The 17951-nt window shown below is 35.4% G+C and overlaps 1 protein-coding gene across 2 annotated transcripts in view; it reads right to left on the reverse strand.

Annotated features, from left to right (window-relative positions):
- The window catches only part of EPS8 (EGFR pathway substrate 8, signaling adaptor), a 198747-nt gene that overhangs the window by 24472 nt on the left and 156324 nt on the right, over positions 1-17951 (reverse strand). For both annotated transcript variants that reach the window (XM_055095435.3, XM_003816528.6), the window contains 7 exons: positions 17388-17461; positions 15991-16117; positions 13874-13962; positions 13460-13534; positions 9529-9677; positions 6199-6382; positions 2530-2663 (listed from right to left, as the gene is read on the reverse strand). In XM_055095435.3, coding sequence (XP_054951410.1) covers positions 2530-2663; positions 6199-6382; positions 9529-9677; positions 13460-13534; positions 13874-13962; positions 15991-16117; positions 17388-17461 — 832 coding nt within the window. The remainder of the gene's footprint in view (positions 1-2529; positions 2664-6198; positions 6383-9528; positions 9678-13459; positions 13535-13873; positions 13963-15990; positions 16118-17387; positions 17462-17951) is intronic.

The raw sequence follows: 17951 nt of genomic DNA on the forward strand, positions 1-17951 counted from the left end.
TGAAGCCGGGAGGCCGAGCTTGCAGTGAGCCAAGATCGCGCCACTGCACTCCAGCCTGGGCAACAGAGCAAGACTCTGTCTCAAAAACAAAACAAAACAAAACAAACAAACAAAAAAACTGTTAAATTTAATTTGTGTGAAGTTTTTCTTTTAACAGTATCTACTGCATTCCTGGTATGTAATAGAGTTTAAGGTCAACAATAATTATTTATAAAAACAAATTCCAAACCTCAATTTATATCAGACCACAATTTTCAGACAGTTTTTCAAAATGATGACAAATGTTCTTAGCAACATAGAACATCAATGATTCATGTATTTATCAACTATCCTAGCTCCTATTAAGTCCAGCTGAGACAGAATCCATAAGAACAACTGAGATATAAAATCTACCCACCACTCAAGGTATTCAAAAAAATTCTTTCTATGGTGAAATTCTGACCACTCTAGACTATTATCCCTTCATGGAATTTCTATTTTTATATTTTATTTAAATTTCTATTTATCAAAGGTTACAAAAAGAAACCTTATAAAATTCACCACAGCCTTCTCTGTGGTGAGGAAAAAAAATTGTTAAAAACAAATGTCCCTGACATCACCTATCCCATCCTACATTAAGTTTCATGAGACAAATATTATTGAGAATTTAGGAGTAAGAAAAGCATTTTTTATCCCAATGAACTGATACTTATTCCTTTTCCTAATGTCAGCCAATGATTATGTTTCTCTTTTTGTTCTGACAGCCAAAAATCTGAAAGACAAATCTGAAATTCAATAATAGTGTCAACTTTTATATTTTATAAAAATTCTCATCTTCCCTCTTAACTTCTTAATTTTATATTTTATTTCATTATTTAACTTTCAATAATAATACCACTTTAACTACATATAATTTAAGTGAGCTAACTGAATCTATTTTGGAAGCAGAAGGGGTACAAAGATATAACTAAATCAATAAACCAAAGGTATACTGCCCTGATATTCTATAAAGATCATAAAAATCAAGGTAAGCTTTTAAAAGACTCTGTGGTAAGGTGCCCAAAATAAATGGCAGAGGTTATTCCATCAGTAATACTATCCCTTATAGATATGCAGGTGAAGGACAGGGAAGTAGTGACTCTGAAATACTGGATATACTCTCATGCACTTATTCATCCAATCCATCAATCAAATAAATCTACACTTATTGAGTGACCACAGTATGCTAAATGTGGTCTTCAAATGGAACCTGATAAAAGTTTTCTAGTGTCAATATGTACTCTACATATGTACTCAAGTGGTTTTCTAGCTACTTAGCTGTGGAAAATCATCTGAATTACTGGAGTGATAAAACAAAAAGAAACCTATTAATCTGAAATGATTTCTAAAATATTGACATCTAAGACAGACAGAAAGAAAAAAGAAAATATTAAGATGAGTACTGAGTTAGTTAAGGATTTCAATGAAATAATGTTTAAGCTTCAAAACTGATTTTCAACTGTATCTACTGAAAATTAATTATGTAATTAAAACATTCTCATATGTTGGCATTTAAAAAATATATTATTCATTGCTGACTTTTCTTTGTACTCAATTTAATGTCACTGGTGCCCTTGGAGTTATACCTGTGTAATTTCTACAGCAATTACTTAAGCATTACCTGTCACCACCCCTGACAAAGAATAAAAATTTTAAATCCCACTTTCTTCAGATTATATTAAGAAAAGAGTATACAGAAAAGAAGTAAAGGGCATATAACTCTTGTGGTAAGAGAGGCTTTTGAGGCAGGAAAGTACTAGGCCGAGTTCTCTATTCCCAGTTCACTGAATGACCCTTCTCCTATAACCGTGTTACCAAGATTTTACCTCCTTTTCTCTTTTCTACATGGCTTGGCTCTATGTAGATCTCATTTACTAAAAACAAGATTGGAAATTAAAAAAAAAGAACTTATTCCAGTTCCTTTATTTCTTCTCATCCCAATACTCCATCTCTGCCTATATTAAATTTTTTAAGAGTGAAGATACAGAAAAATAAATGAAATGTAAAACTGGAAAGTCAAGATAAAAAGATGAAATGGCAAGAATGACTAATAAAGCATTGACCCTGTTTAAATATTTAGTTTATATTCAGTTTAAATATATCTGTCTAAAGGAAGGTTTATTTGTTTTCATTGGGTGAAGATAAAGATGGAAACTGTTTTCTTTAAAAGCTACAGAACTGGAAGGATCCTCAGAGACCATCTGGTACAAACTAATGGAAGGTTTCAAGACAATTCTTTCTTCTTAATGTACACATTTTGTCAGAAGTATCTTTTAAAAAATGGAAAGTCATCCAAAGGCATTTGCACTAAATGGGAATTACAGACTGAAGGTCCAGACATCTTTTGTTGATCAAAACCAGTTCTCTAAAGGAACAACTGAAACTTTATCAACTAATTAACAGATGGAAAGTTTAAAGAAGCAGTAGACAATACAGACACTGTCACCTCTGTTAGCACTAGATCAGAGACATTTATCCACAGCTCTCCAAAGGGTGCCCATTAAATGTTACCTATCTATATGGCGATTAGAAGTTGGCTTAAAAGCAACAGCAGCTTCCCCTTGGTCCAGGTGGGATCCTCTTGTGTAAATGTTGCTACTGAACGCATAGCCATCGGCTGGATGATACTCTGATACACTGGAATGCTGAAAGACAAAGTGGGGCAGATTAAAGAATCACCAAATACTATTTGAATCAGCACTCAGGTCAGTCAACAAGATCTCTCAACTATATTGTGATAAGTTTTCATTTTCAAGTGACTGACCATTATGTTAACACATTATCAAATGGGAGTGACACATTTTTATTAGTGCAAAAGGTAATCTTGCTCTCTCTGTTCAAGAAACTTTCACCACTCTAGCAAAGTAAATATTGTCACATGAAAATCAACTGAACCCTATGCATTAAAATTATACTGACTTCTCATTTTTCTCAATTTCAAAATTATACACAGAACATTATAGTATTTTCAATATTTTTAAAATAGCAGCACTATTATCATATTTACTGTTAAGGGAAACACAGAAAGGCACAACCAAACTGATCTTGATAGTCAAGAGTCCAGGATAAGAGAATGCTGGAGTCACTTCTCTTTTGCAGTTAAGATAATTCAGACAGGAGACTACTGGGAGCTACCAAGAGTGACAGTTGAGGTTCATAGGTCCCACTGAGGACCACGGTTTTAGAGCTATAGAGCAGCAATCCCCAACCTTTTTGGCAGCAGGACTGGTTTCATGGAAGGCAATTTTTCCATGGACCCCAGGGCCAGGGATGATGGGGATGGTTTTGGGATGAAACTGTTCCTCCTCAGATCATCAGGCATTAGATTCTCATAAGAAGCGTGCAACCTAGATCCCTTGCATGTGCAGTTCACAAGAGCATTCTTCCTCCTAATAGAATCTAAAGGCGCAGCTCATCTGACAGGAGATGGAGCTCAGGCGGTAATGCTCGCAGGCCTGCTGCTCACCTCCTGCAGTGAGGCACAGCTTCCAACAGGCCACGCACTAGTACTGGTCCATGACCCAGGGACTGGGGACCCCTGCTATAGAGAATACATGCTCAGATTGGGAGAAAACAAACAAAAACTCCCCAAAGCCTTTACTTTCTTTCTTTATATGAAAATGAGGTATGGAGAAAGCATGATAGACACTGAAGCACTGGAATTCCTTGGCTATTTTCATTATGGATTTTGTATATTTGTTTATGGATTCATTGGGGCAAGATAGTTGAAACTGGGAATGTTTCAGAAAATTCTTGGACATATGGTTACCACAGTTAATTCTAATGACAAAGTGATCAGGAAGAGGGCTGAGTTTATCCATGGACAGAGCAGGTGACATTATCAGGATACTGCAATTAATACATAAATAAAAATAAATAAGTTTCAGCCATTTAAATTAAAAAAATCTGAGCTCAATTAATTCAGTTTATCATTTCCCTGGGAAAGAGTAGAGGCACTACATTAGATTAGCTAATCTTTAATTAAAGGCTGTTCTAAAGAGGGGAGTGCTCTAACTGTTGGAAGCACCCACACCTTTTGCCCAGCTCTGAACATAACAGTGAAGTCAGCAGTGTGAAATCACTGGGTCCTGAGAGCAACTGCGAATACTGAAAGGGAGAAGAGAAATGATGACAAATGACTAACTGTGATGACTACCAAAGTTTGCTTAGAGTTCAGAGGAAGTAAGTAAGCTGAGTACTGCCACCCATATTTGTCACTCCAAGTCACCTATGTCTTTCAATCCTAAACAAAAATCATCAGATCCTGAATTACCCAAGTCTTGTTGTAAATGCATTTATTATAGTAGCAATAAAGTATAATAAAGTATCTCTTTTAGGGATGATTACATTTTTTTGCTTTTTAAGTCACAATTACTTGGCCTCTTTTCCAACAAAATCGTAAGGCATAAAATTCCCTGGAACTGCTAGAATGTGTTTTTCATTTTTTTAAACCTCTGAATAACTACTTCAGCCATAAAATGAAATATAGTTTATAACAGGAAAATAATAACTCATTACAAGTAAGGATTCTCAATAATTCCTCTTTTAAAATTAATTATTCAGTGAAAGTAGACAAACTTATTTCCTGGGAGCCCAGAACACATTACTCTCTTCTTAAATACACAAATTGAGAACGAAATCACAAAAGTGAATTTCTGAGGCATACATTATAAAGTGAGTATATTTTCTTATTTAAGGTATGAAGGCTATAAGCTAGAAATTTTTATGATGTAAAAATAGTCAGCTGTAACTATAGCAACAGCAAGTGTACCATAATTTCATGTTTGATTATATTTTCTTTCCTCTAGAAAAACTACCCTTTAAATGGAAAGAAAATTCACAGTGATGAGGCCTGAACTATGAAATACAGGCAGGGGTATATGCTTGCCAGCCGAGCAGTGAGGTCATCTTAATTATTCATTTAGAGGGAAAGACAGGCATGGAATCCACCTCTTCCCTTATAATACAGCCAGAGGGAAAAAAAAATTGCATTAGGAAAAAATAATTTCAAAGTAATATGTTTGCTTTATTTTTAAAGTTTCAGCAATTCAACCAAACTTCTATAATATTATTGTTATTGTCCAAAGAATAGTCCACAAAGGGAACAATTTTTAAAATTTAATTTAGATAAACATTTCCCCTTAAAAGCAGTCACAGGATATAATACACCATGGTTTGACAATTCATTCCTTCATAACATATTTGCCACATTATAAATACCTATGATAGTCTGAGAAAATTAATCTAAGGAATTAAATAAAAATAATAGGATTTTGGGAAGATCTAGTCATCATTTACTGTTTCTTCTTCAAACTAGATCTCATTCACCTAACTCTTCAGGTTCTGATCATCCTATTTGTGTTTGGTCCAGCTTTAATCAATGTTCAATGTTCTTTTCCAACAAACAAGAAGAGTCATAGAAACATCATTTTTAGGGAATGTGACAAGACAGCATACTCAATTTCAGTCTCTCAACTTGATTCCCAAATAGGTTATACTCTAAATATTATTAAATACTTAAAAGATAAAATGAATGTTAAGATCTCCTCAAGGTGTAGTTTTATAAATGATCATTTGAGCCTAAGGACTAGAGTGCAGAAGAACTTGGGCCCTCTAGCAAGGCTGATAGGACTCCAGAGTTTTAGAACTAGGCAAAAGGGAAGAAAAAAAACAAACAGAGGAGAAGAGAGGCAAAGCAACGTGAAGAGAAGGAGAGAAATTAATTAACTGGGGGAATTCAGGAAACAGCTGCTTAAGACAGGTTAGAGGATCTAGGTTCAGGGAACTGTCTTGAGGGCCTGATAATGGGAGAGGAAAACAGAAAGAAATAAGCCAAAGGGCAGTAGTGCAATTCCCTGACAAGGAGAGAAAGTCATCCTAAAAAAGCTGACTTAGGATCGCCAGAGCCAGGAAAACAGTGGCAACAAGGGGAGGGGTGGGGGCTGACAGGCTATAGGAGAGCAGTTTGGGTTGGGGTTGGGCTTCACGGAGGAACAGAGCAACTGTCACAAAAAATGACAGAGGCAAGAGAGAGAGGTAATTCAGGACAGGGTAACATTCAGACTTTGATTCTAGGACAATTTTCAGATGAATAAAATGAGAACTTGGAATCAGAATTACAAGAGAATATACAGATAATTACACTGTCTACAAAGGGCAATGTTAAAAAAAAAACTTTACCTCTGTGGATAATCTTTTTATTTCCTGTTTGCGCTGATGTTCTGCTACATTTGCCACAGATTCTGCCAGTTGATAAAGATCTTGTTCCATTGTTGCTCCCATAAAGTTCAGCATTGGGGGCTCCCAGCCATTGCGGAATCGTGGAACATACGGTGGAATAAAGTGTTCTTTTGGCCACTCTGCTCTGCAGGAGGGAATGAAGGCATATAAACAATAAAATCTAGGAATGTATCCATGCTCACAGTTATCTTCAGTGAGGCTAGACATACACACGCACACACACATAAATAACAAACAACAAAAACAGCACATAGACCTAATCTGTCTTCCATCCACCCAAAAAGAAAAAGCAAACATGTTTATGCCAGTATTTCACACCTTAATAAAATGAAAGAAAGACTGAATTCTGTTGCATGATCTGTTTTCCCAACATTGCCTCATTTCTCCATTAAACTCAACTTTGTAACATGGATATAGGTTTTTAAAAATCTGTGTAAGAAGGGATTATGGAGCTAGGAGTGTGATAAGTATTTAGAGCACAAACTTCTCTAACATTTAAAGTAGTTTCAGATTCTCAACTTTCCCTTCACTCCCCTCCCATCATTATTGAAGCCTCCTGGTATTAGATATATCTTTCAAAAGAGAAACAGCCCAGCAAGTTCTTAAGATTACGATTTTTAAATTTATGAAGTCCCCTAAACTGAAACAGATGGCCAGTTTTATAAATTAAATGTATCAGCTCTGTTTTAATCAGTAAAGTAAACTAATCTGTAATCACAATCATATGGGTTCATCATTTAATGACACTTAGTGAAACTTATTTCTATAAGATCCTAATCATTCATGAACCACAAAAATAACTAGGACAAAAACGAGGGCTTCATTTTTGCTACAATATGTTGCTTCATCTTTCATATTTAATTCTTCATGTTATAGTTCTACTATGATGAAATCAGCCATTTTATTCAGATTGTTATAGACTTTCATGGTTCTTTTTATCTTTATGAGTTTTTAAATCAGTCAGTACATTCATTTCCTAATACTCTTAACAATCAGGATCTAAAATGACCCTTTCCGTGTGTTAACAGCTAACAATATATTTCGTTTTGATGTAGTTTTTTGAATGTTAATTAATTTTCTTATTTTAAGATAGAACCCTAAACAAAGAAATTAAAGAGCCTGAGCTATATTTGTAATGTGAGACCTGATTAATTTAATAAACTTCATGAAATTAAAGGATGCCACCGAGGCTTATCATAAAATCATAACCTATATAAATCTAATAGATTTAAGTGATCTACAATGGAATATTATTCAGCCATAAAAATGAAAGAAATCTTGTCATTTGCAGCAACATGGATGGAACTGGAGGTTATTCCATTAAGCGAAATAAGCTCACTCATATGTGGAAGCTAAAAAACTGGATTTCATGAAGGTAGAGAGTAGACTGGTGTTTACTAGTGGCTGACAAGGATGAGGCAGGGTTGCAGGGAGATGAAGAGAAGTTGATTAATGGATACAAACGTACATTGACTAGAAGAACTAAGACCCAGTGTTAGATAGATCAGTAGAGTGACTACAGTTAACACTAATCTATTGTACATTTCAAAATAGCTAGAAGAGAAAAATTCAAATGTTCCTAGCATAAATATTTAAGATATTTAAGGTGATAGATATCCTAATTACCCTGATTTCACCTTCATACATTATACGAATGTATCAAACTATCATATGTACCCTGAAAATATGTACAACTATTAATAATGTATCAATTAAAATTATAAAAATAAAAAGATCTATTTAACCAGTTTTTATACAGTATAACAAGAACACTATTATATAGCATACACTATGCTATACTAGTACATAAATAATATAAATAAATGTAAATATTTTCAATTTAAAAGCAACAACTGCAATGCTTTCAAAGAATTTTCTGCTTAACTATATTCCAACACAAGCCACTGTCAAAGTCCAGAAAATAAGTGGAAAAGTTTGTATATGTTTCAATAGGAGAAAAATGGAGAAAAAAAATTATGAATTGGCCCATGACTCTTAAGCTAGCCCATTCAAAAGCATTAGGAAGACAAATGTCTAAGTGGCCATACTAAGTGATTTATTCTAAGTGGTGAAATAAAGAAAAAGATTTAGATAAATGAGCAAAGCAAAAATGATTTATTTACAATCATGAAATTAGAAATATTTTCTTACCTTGCCTTGCTCAGCAAGCACTAGTACTACAATTGTTAATAATCTGTCTTCCATAATCACTTTATTGACAAATGCACATTTCTTAAAATTACCCACTCTTCCTTTTCAGTTCCACTGTGACTCTCTAGTCCTGAAGAAAACTGATTTATAAGGAGCCTCTCCTACGATATTAGCATCTCAAAAGGCCTCTGCCTCCAGTTACTTTTGTCCTTATCCTTTCTAGCCTCAACTACCAGACTGACCTTTCTAAAACATAGATGTAATTATGTCACACCTCTATTCACAAAGTTATTGGTTCTCCACAGCCTACAGAACCACGTTCTAACTCTTTAGCATGGCACTGAAAGCCTGCATAATCCAGCCCTCATCTCTATATGCTCATCTCTATATGCTCATTTTAATACCATCCGCCTCCCGCCCTTCCACAATGATCTGCTACCCGAAGTCCATATTCCAGAGAAACACATCTTCATCCTTTCTTCTCTTGACTACCTTATGCCTTCACTTCTGCTTCTCTCTCTACCTGGACAGACCCTTGCCCTACTATGGAATTGTGGAAATCCTACCCAACCTGCTAAAAGGCAGTTTAGCAAACCAATGATGAACACTGACTCCAGAGCTACATGGCACAAGTTCACATCCCTGCTCTGTCACTTACAAGTTGTGTGACCTTGGGCAAATTACTTATCCTCTCTGTGCCTTACTTTCCTCATCTGCAAAATAGGGATAATAAGAGTAGTTCTGTAAAGTGCATGGACTAGCAAGCACTGTGCGCACGCGCGCGCGTGTGTATGTGTGTGTGAACCCTATGTGTACCTGTCGATTTTAAATGACAGCTCTTCTTCGAAAGCTAACTACCCTCCTGTCTAAATCCTCTTGCTGACTGGTCCCCCTTGCCAACCAACAGCATTTTGTTTATGACTCACTCCTAAGGTATATCATGCCTTATATTACATACACTTCTATCTCTTCCACTAGACTTCTAGCCTTTAAGGGTTTAGGCTTTTTCATCCTATGACACTTAGTCCTTCGTATGTAGAAGGTTAAATAAATGTCTCATTAGATCCATGTAATAAACAAAGAATGGTACTTAAGGCATTATAGGTGGTAAACGCTTACCTGGCTTTCATCCAAGTTCCTCCCAATGACATCCACAGCTGCCGTTCATCACCATTGACAGTATAATTTAAGAAATCAATTGTGTCCTTATTCAATAGGGGACTAAGTACTGAACTGGCTAGTTCAGGACCTCCTGTTGCCTGCACCACCTAAAATAATAAACCATTTTTTAGCAAGAAGATTACTATTCTTTGTGTATTTTCAAAATGTGTGGACAAAAACCCATGCCAAAAACAAGCACTACTTTTTAATAGTCATATTAACTTTTGATGCTGTGCAATGTGCTACCGAATGAAAAAAAGCTTGTCAAATCAACTTGCCCAGCCCAGCAGTGCTTTAAAACCTAAATGAAAGTTAACAATTTAACAACTTTCACAGCATCTGCCTATGGGCTGCATATGACTATAGTTTCTCTGGAAGATACCAAAGGCTATGCAGAGAATTCTAGATCAGGTGATTTTACTACCCCTGTTTTGTTGTTGTTGTTTTAAATATGTGTTTCTCTACTGGCAAATCTATTATGCCAAACTTGAAAAATGCGGTTCCCGAAATAAATACTATCAAGAGAAACAATACTATCGAGAGTTAACAGTCTATGGCTGTGCCTATATACACATACAAAAAATAAAAGGATCCAGGAAGGAAGGCAAAACAGGAATGAGAACTGGTACTCTGAATCTATGGTACTTTTCCCCAGAATTATTTTTAGAAAATTCCCCTGATTTAATATGGATAATTTAATGACAGCAGAAACAAACAGGTGCAATTCTCTGATAAGCAAAATGAGGATAAGTAGATGTTCAAAAACTGCTCTAAATTTACTTCTTATGAGCTATTTTCTGGCTAAAAAAATGGTAGTTATCTCCTAGAGCAGAAACCAGAGTCCCTTTATAAAATCTTACCTTCTCAGAGATGTGGCACAAGAAGATAGGAGATTTTTTGAATGGCTCCAATCATCCAGGTGTTCTCAGCATGGTATGCTGTTCTAGGCCTCTGTGTATTTGTACATGCTGTTCCCAGTTCCCCAGAAGGCCATTCCCCCATTATTCAGAACTCTACTCAGGTCCCAACTCTTGTGAAAGCCTGTGTTAACCCCACAGTGTAACTCCGATGTACCACTCCCCACCCTGCGTCCTCTAAACAATTTATGCATATTAGTAACACATTACACTATTACACTGTAATTTATGCATATTAGTAACACCCTACACTATTACACTGTAATTTATGCATATTCGTAACACATTACACTATTACACTGTAATTTATGGCTTTTCAGTTTCCCCTCCTTGAGGAGTTGGACTAAGACTTATGTGACTTTCAACTGCAGATGATACAGTGGTACTGGAATGAATGAAAAAAGATGGCAGATAATGGAGGAAAGCTAACTCTTATTTGAGAACAAAATCTACCCTGCCTATCTAGCACAGTAATTTTTAACTTCCAACCTCGAACGCATTTCCAATAAATATGTAGCAATAAGAGGGAAAAGTAAAACTAAAGAAAATGAGTAGAGGAATATAAAAATACCTGATTTAACAGAAGGAAGAGGAAATAAAATGAAGGAAAGTATAAATGAAAGGTTAAGAGCCATGGTTCCCTCTCAAGAACGTGCGCAGGCACATGTGCTGTGGCTACGCTCGTGTGTACATGTCCATGCTGAGGGAAGAGGAGAGCAACTCGCAGGTGTAAAGCCACTACATCATGCTGGCCAGTAGCAGGCCCTGAATAGATGTTCCTCCCCATCTCCCTCGTCCAAGTAAAATGTCTGGGGCCCTGTAGGGAGAACATTAAATGGACCAGCAAAATATTATGATTGGAGAGACCATTAATAAGGTGTAATTTTTGAGAAAAGCAGAGATACTAAACATTGGCAAGTAAACCAATGTTTTCAGGTACATAACCTGATCACAAAGACCAATTTGTATATGTCAGGGAAACCAGCCTTGTTATGTTACAGCTCTATTCTGTGTAATGACTAGATATCTACATATGATCTCTGAAAGTGTGTGAAATAAATAAGAGGAGGCAGCAAAAACTTCTTTATAAATAATACTTCCAAATACTCTAAGATAGCATCAAAAATGTTAAAAACTAAGGAATACAAATTTTGTTAATGAACTAGTATCAGTTTCTTTGCATATGTATGTCCTTGATCTCCACCTAATTTTTTGAAAGCATTTATAGAGCAAGAATTATTCAGAAATAATTAGGCAAGTAGAAATCTGATGCTCCATATATAGTAACAACATATAGGAGCATTCATAAGTTATTGATGTACTCTTGGACTTTCATCTTCTAGTCCCTTATTGCTTAGCTTCTGACATTCATGTTGATAACGTTACTTACTTTCCTATGTTTGTAAAGCAATACTCATTTCATATTCTAATTCAGGTCTTGTCTACTTATCCCTGGGGAAAGAAGGATGAGATTTATCCTCCCTTACTGCCTCTTGTCAATCTTACTTGCTGGTTCTTCCCATTCTCCTAACATCGAATGCCCAGGGCTCAAGCAGTCCTTGGCCTGATTTCTCCATTGAACTCCAAATTCATATACTCAATGATCAATTCAAATTTCCCCATCTGGATACAACTCAATTTTGATATGTTTAAAACTGAATTTTTCACCAACCTCCAAAAACCTGCTCTACCCAGTCTTCCCCATCTTAGTTAATCATCACTCCATCCTGTTAGTCTTAGGCCAAAAATCTGGGAGCGATCCTTGGCTCTTGCACAGTATATCCAATCTAGCAGCAAATTTATAACCAGATCAGACTTCTCATCACCTCCAATGCTACCAGGTCCAAGCACCATAATCCCCCATCTGGATTATTTTAATAATGACCCTAGCTTCTTCTTCCCCAAAATTTCTAAACATTATAGCCAGGGCAATCCTTTTCTGCTGAAAACTCTTCAGTTGTCAAAGGTCTCCCAATCCCCTATAAAGACCAACAAGATGTGTCTTCCTGTTACCCTGCTGATATCATCTCTTTCTAATCTTTTCTTCATTCTGTTGAAGTCACAGCTCTACTTATTCCAAGAACATGCTTTGCATGTTATCACCTCAGAACATTTATACGTTAACTATTCTTCGTCTGGAATTCTCTTCTTTCAGGGATCCACATGACCCATTCCTTACTTCCTTTACTCCAATGACATCTTCTCAGTGAGGCTTCCTTTAACCAACCCTACTCAAAAAGTGCAACACTCCGTTTCCCACACACATACACACATGCGTGCATCCCCCTGGGGAACTCCCAGTTTTCCTTCACTCCTCTATTTTTCTGCATAGCACGTGATTTTTAGACTACTGTATTATGCAGACATTTATTTAGGTTATTGGCTACCCCGCTATGTTACAATATAAGTTCTAAGAAGGTAAGAATTTTTGTCTGTTTTGTTCCTGATGGGCTACTATAAAGCCAAGCACATAGAAGGCTCTCAATTTGTATTTGTAGAACCAGTGCATAAATGAATAAACAAGTCAGAGACAGTTCAAGAGATGAAGGAACACCTCGATAAAAAGAACATGGGTCTCTGAATGACTTCATGGAGCAAACCATCCATCAAGAACTAGACTTCTCATGATTATTTTGTGAGAATGAGAAAAACATCTACGTTATTCAAGGCACTGGATATTATATACTAGTATACATTGAAATACTGGTATCCAATAAATCTTTATTTCTTTTCATATCCCTAGCACTGTCAGAGATACCAGTTTCCTCAACTATAAAATAAGGTGCTTAAACTAGATGATTTACAGGGTTCTTTTAAATTCTCAAATTTTACATTCTTGATGTTTACACAAATGGCAAAAAAATAGTACCCACGCAAGGTAATGAAGAAAAGCAGTCTAGATAATCCAGACAGACACTTGGGGTTAAAAAATATACTCAGAACGATTCTTTCTTAAACTAATAAAATCTCACCATATTTAATGGAGTAAACAAAAAGTGAACCAAATCTGCAGCACTAGGATTCTGAATATGAGACTTCAGTTTGGCCTGCAACATGAAGAAAACAGAAAACAGATTACTATCAAGCAAAGACAGACACTCAGAAAGGTCCAACATAGACACAGAGGGGACGGTCTTTACCACCAGTTTCAGTTTTAATATATTCTTTAGCATGGATAGAGTGAGAATAGAAGTCATTGTTTTTCAATCAAGTCTCTTAGATATATATGTTTTAAAATTTGCTGTTTTAACTGAAGGCAAATCAAAACATACACACCCCCACAAAATCTATAAAAACAATTTTATTTCTTAATCAGAAACATCCTGACTAGATTTTCACCTTTTCCATTTATTTCTTCTAATTCTATATACATAAATTTCACTTACCAGAAGGTTAAATCCATGTTTAAACTTTTGGAAACAGTCAAGAAATTCATCAGGAGGTGGAGGTTTTGCCCGCAGCGTTAAAACACCCTCTAATGAAATAAGCGAGAGGAGAGGATCAGAGCAAAATCCAAGGAAATTTATTAAATAGAAAAACAAAAACCACATTTATGTCTGTAAAGTTTGAAGATCTCATCAGACATGCTACCTAGTTACCGTGCTACATCTCATAGTCTGACTGTAACAAACTGAGAAGATACAAATTTCAAAATGGATTGCTCTATCCTTAGGCACTACAAATTACTCATTTAATTCCATAAACATACATTGTAGCCTTTCTCTATGGCAGACATTGTGCAAGTGAGTAAGTGACAAGCCCTGCTCTAAGGGCCTTAAAAGCTAATAAAATACATGAATCAGATAAATAACAAGAGAAGTACCAATCGTTATGAGAAGAGACTTACCTGGTTGGGAGATAAGGAAATGGATACTTAAAAGGTATTAGATGGAGAAAGTAGCTTATAAGATGGGATTTGAAAAAGTTTGGTCCAGGGTGATGTGGTGGGAAAAACATCATGGTTGGATAAAAACAGCATAAGCAAAAACAAGGAAAGGGGGAATTGCATGTATACAAAGCAACAAACAAAAGCAGAGAAACATGAGAATGGAAGGGTAGATCAAGGTTAGATTGTGGATAACCTTGATTTCCAGGGCGAACAGTTGTACTTAAATCAATAGAACATGGAACTAGCGTGCTTTACAGCAGAAGAATGAAGTGACTGAGAGTTTTAAGAAGATTGTTCTCACAGCATGAAAAAGTAGAGGCTTAAAGACTGCTTCGAAAGCAGGGTTAAAAAAATGATAGTAGCTTGAACTAGATATGAAAATGAAAAGGGAAAAAACTGGATACAGGAGATGTTGAGAAAATAAAATTGATGTTGGCTATAAGCTAGAGAATGAAGTCACAGAAGAATCTGTGGTTTTGAATCTGGGTGATCAAGAGGATAGTATACCTTTCATAGAGAATTTCAAAAGGAATAAGTGGTTAAAGATACCAGGAAGCAATAGTACTTAATTTCAGAATATGTGGAGAGGAAGCACATCCATGTATTCACATGCAGAAGATAAAGCCAAAGGTCATATGCTTATTATACAAATATGTGCTAGAGAAAGATTTGGAAGTTATCTGTAATGAAAGGGATATTTATTTACTATTTTATATCTTTCAATCTCTACCATTTTGTCAGAGGAAGTATAAACATTACTTCCATAATTTTAATTTTATATAGCTGAGGCCATTTTAAATAGCTGAAGTGCAGCATACTTCAAAATTGTCTGTATGTGACTTTGTATGTGACCTGAATGTACCGTTTAAAGTTTTGTGATAAAAAATTCAAATCTGTTGAAACTTTTAAATATTTTAGTAAGTCAACCCTTTTATTTAACAAATAATATGGTTCTAGTTTACAACAGAATAAATCCAACTACAAGAATAGAGCTATGTCTTTCTTTAACAGATACTTAATTTTACAATAACTAATGAAAACTACAGATAGATGGTCACTGCCTGAATCTCAGTCTCTGTGATTTAGGTAAAACATTCCAGGATCTTTCTTCACTATAGCTGACTTATAACCAAAATGGACTCTTCCCTGAGTTCATCTTACTCTTTGCCTAAATCTCAAGTGCTACCCCAAAACTAGAAGAGGAACCCTAGTCCACAGTCAATGAAGTTTTGCTAAGCAGTTCATGAGGGTCAAAACTCTTCTAGTACCAGAGTTCTTTTTTTTTTTTTTTTTGACATGGAGTTTCCAGGCTGGAGTGCAATGGTGTGATCTTAGCTCGCTGCAACCTCCGCCTGCTAGGTTCAAGCAATTCTCCTGTCTCAGCCTCCCAAGTAGCTGGGATTACAGGCACATGCCACCATGCCCGGCTAATTTTTGTATTTTTAGTAGAGACGGGGTTTCATCACATTGGTCAGGCTAGTCTCGAACTCCTGACCTTAGATGATACACCCGCCTCGGCCTCCCAAAGTGCTGGGATTACAGATGTGAGCCACTGCGCCCAGCCAGTACCGGAGATCTAACCAGGCATTAGAAGATTAAGAAAATCCAACTTACCTCCTGGTCCTTTCCTTTTACCTTTCTTGTTTTTCTTCCTTTTAGAAAGCTCAGAAAATGCTTCTGCTGCTTTTTGGAGTTTTGTGATAAAAAATTCAATGTCATCCAAAATGTGGTTTAAGATTTGCTGAAATTAGAAATTATAGAATAAAATATAAAACAAAACTATTTTTACCTTAGCTGTACTCTGTTAGTAAATAATAGAAAGGTTTTTTTAGAAAAAGAAACAGCCCACATGCCAATTTCAAGTTTATTACTAATTACAAGAATCAAACTAAATATACCTATAGCCATATTCTGACATTTACATTTTTCTTTAGCTTACTTTTGCTCTATTTTCAATGTCATCAAGGAAGCATTCACAATATCTGCTCAGATTATTATTTTCAATTACTCTAATTTTCTCAGTGTTCTCCCACACAGTTAGGAGGAAAATTCTAAAATAGGTTTTGTTAGAAGAGCACTGACATTTTTGCTTTACTGATAAATGTCCCAATAAAGCACTGACAATATTACTTCATGGAATTAAAGGTATACAGATTGTTGTGATAACCTAATAGCTAGTCTAGGATACTAAGCATTAATAAGAGTTTCCACGTGACAAAATAGAATAATGCACCATGCTTTCAGAGATCACTGGAATGAATTTGATTATCTTATATACTATAGTCTTAGTTGCCTTTCTCCAGTATGTGTGAAACTTGACATTCTTCTAATTTAAGACTACAAATTGGGGTTAAACTTTTAAGTATAACATGTAATAGTGTGCTGTAAAAATTGAATTAGAAATTTCAAATTCCTTTCAGTATTTGTTTCTCAATAAGCTGGTAACATGTATATAGTATAAAAAGTAATGTATTAACATCATATTCTAGATCTCATTTAAAGAATGAAAATGCTATAATAAAGCATTTACAGCATTCTCATTCTGTAAATCACTATAAAGAAAACATGTAGCATTATCTTTTATAAAAGCTTTACGATTTACAAATCTATCCTTTAAAAATGCCACTTAACTTTTATCTCTTAGGTATTCTAAAATACATTGTTAATAAATGCCAAGAAGACATATTAAAAAGATATTTCAATTATGAATTACAAACGATAATAAAATAAAAATTGTACCATTCCTGAAATCTAATAATTCAGCCTAAGTTCCAATGTAAACTAGTTAATAAGCTGATTCTTCTATCATAGCCCAAGTCTACTAACTAAATATTGGCATAAAGGCAAAAACGGTTAACGAAAAAATAATTCAAAGGGCATAGCCATCACAGGTAACAGAAAACATAGTTTCCATAAAATATCTTTATTTAAATCAGCTTCATTTTCTTATGAAGTTTTCTTTTTCCTCTTAAAAGAAAAGCCAGTGATCTAAAGGCGACTCCTGTACTTACCACATCTCTGTCAATGCGGGCTGCCATCATCTCAGGTGTTTCTTCCTGCTCATGATACTGCCTTGGTTTCTCAACTATAGAAAGGACAATCATAAGTCTTTCAATCTTTTACTCCCACAATACCAATACAGACAATTAAAACATAAAAATTAGTTTAAAAGGAGGACCATTTGCCAAAGGGAACACCTCCACTGGATACACAAGTCAAAACTGTGCTCATCAGCCATGAAATGCATCCTTGTCAATACTAACAGGAGCAGTTGAGCAGAGCTTAAGTATTAGTCCTCTCAACTTTATGATGTTTATTTACCTTGTAATATCACCCCTATTCTCTCTCTTCCCTGAGTCAGCTACCTGTAGAACCAACCTTAACTTAGCACCCTTTAATTCCTACACAAGCCAGAAATATAAACCAGCAGTCAAGCTTTTACTTCTCAAAAGCTGGTCAACTAAGTTCTAATGCAACAGAGCTATAATTTTTATACATTCCAACACTGTGACTACAATAAAGCTATCGGAGTTCTGACAGCAGAGTGCTTCTTAAAATTCTAGTGTAATTAAGCT

Source organism: Pan paniscus, chromosome 10, assembly GCF_029289425.2.
Source record: "Pan paniscus chromosome 10, NHGRI_mPanPan1-v2.0_pri, whole genome shotgun sequence".
Taxonomy (NCBI): Eukaryota; Metazoa; Chordata; class Mammalia; order Primates; family Hominidae; genus Pan; species Pan paniscus.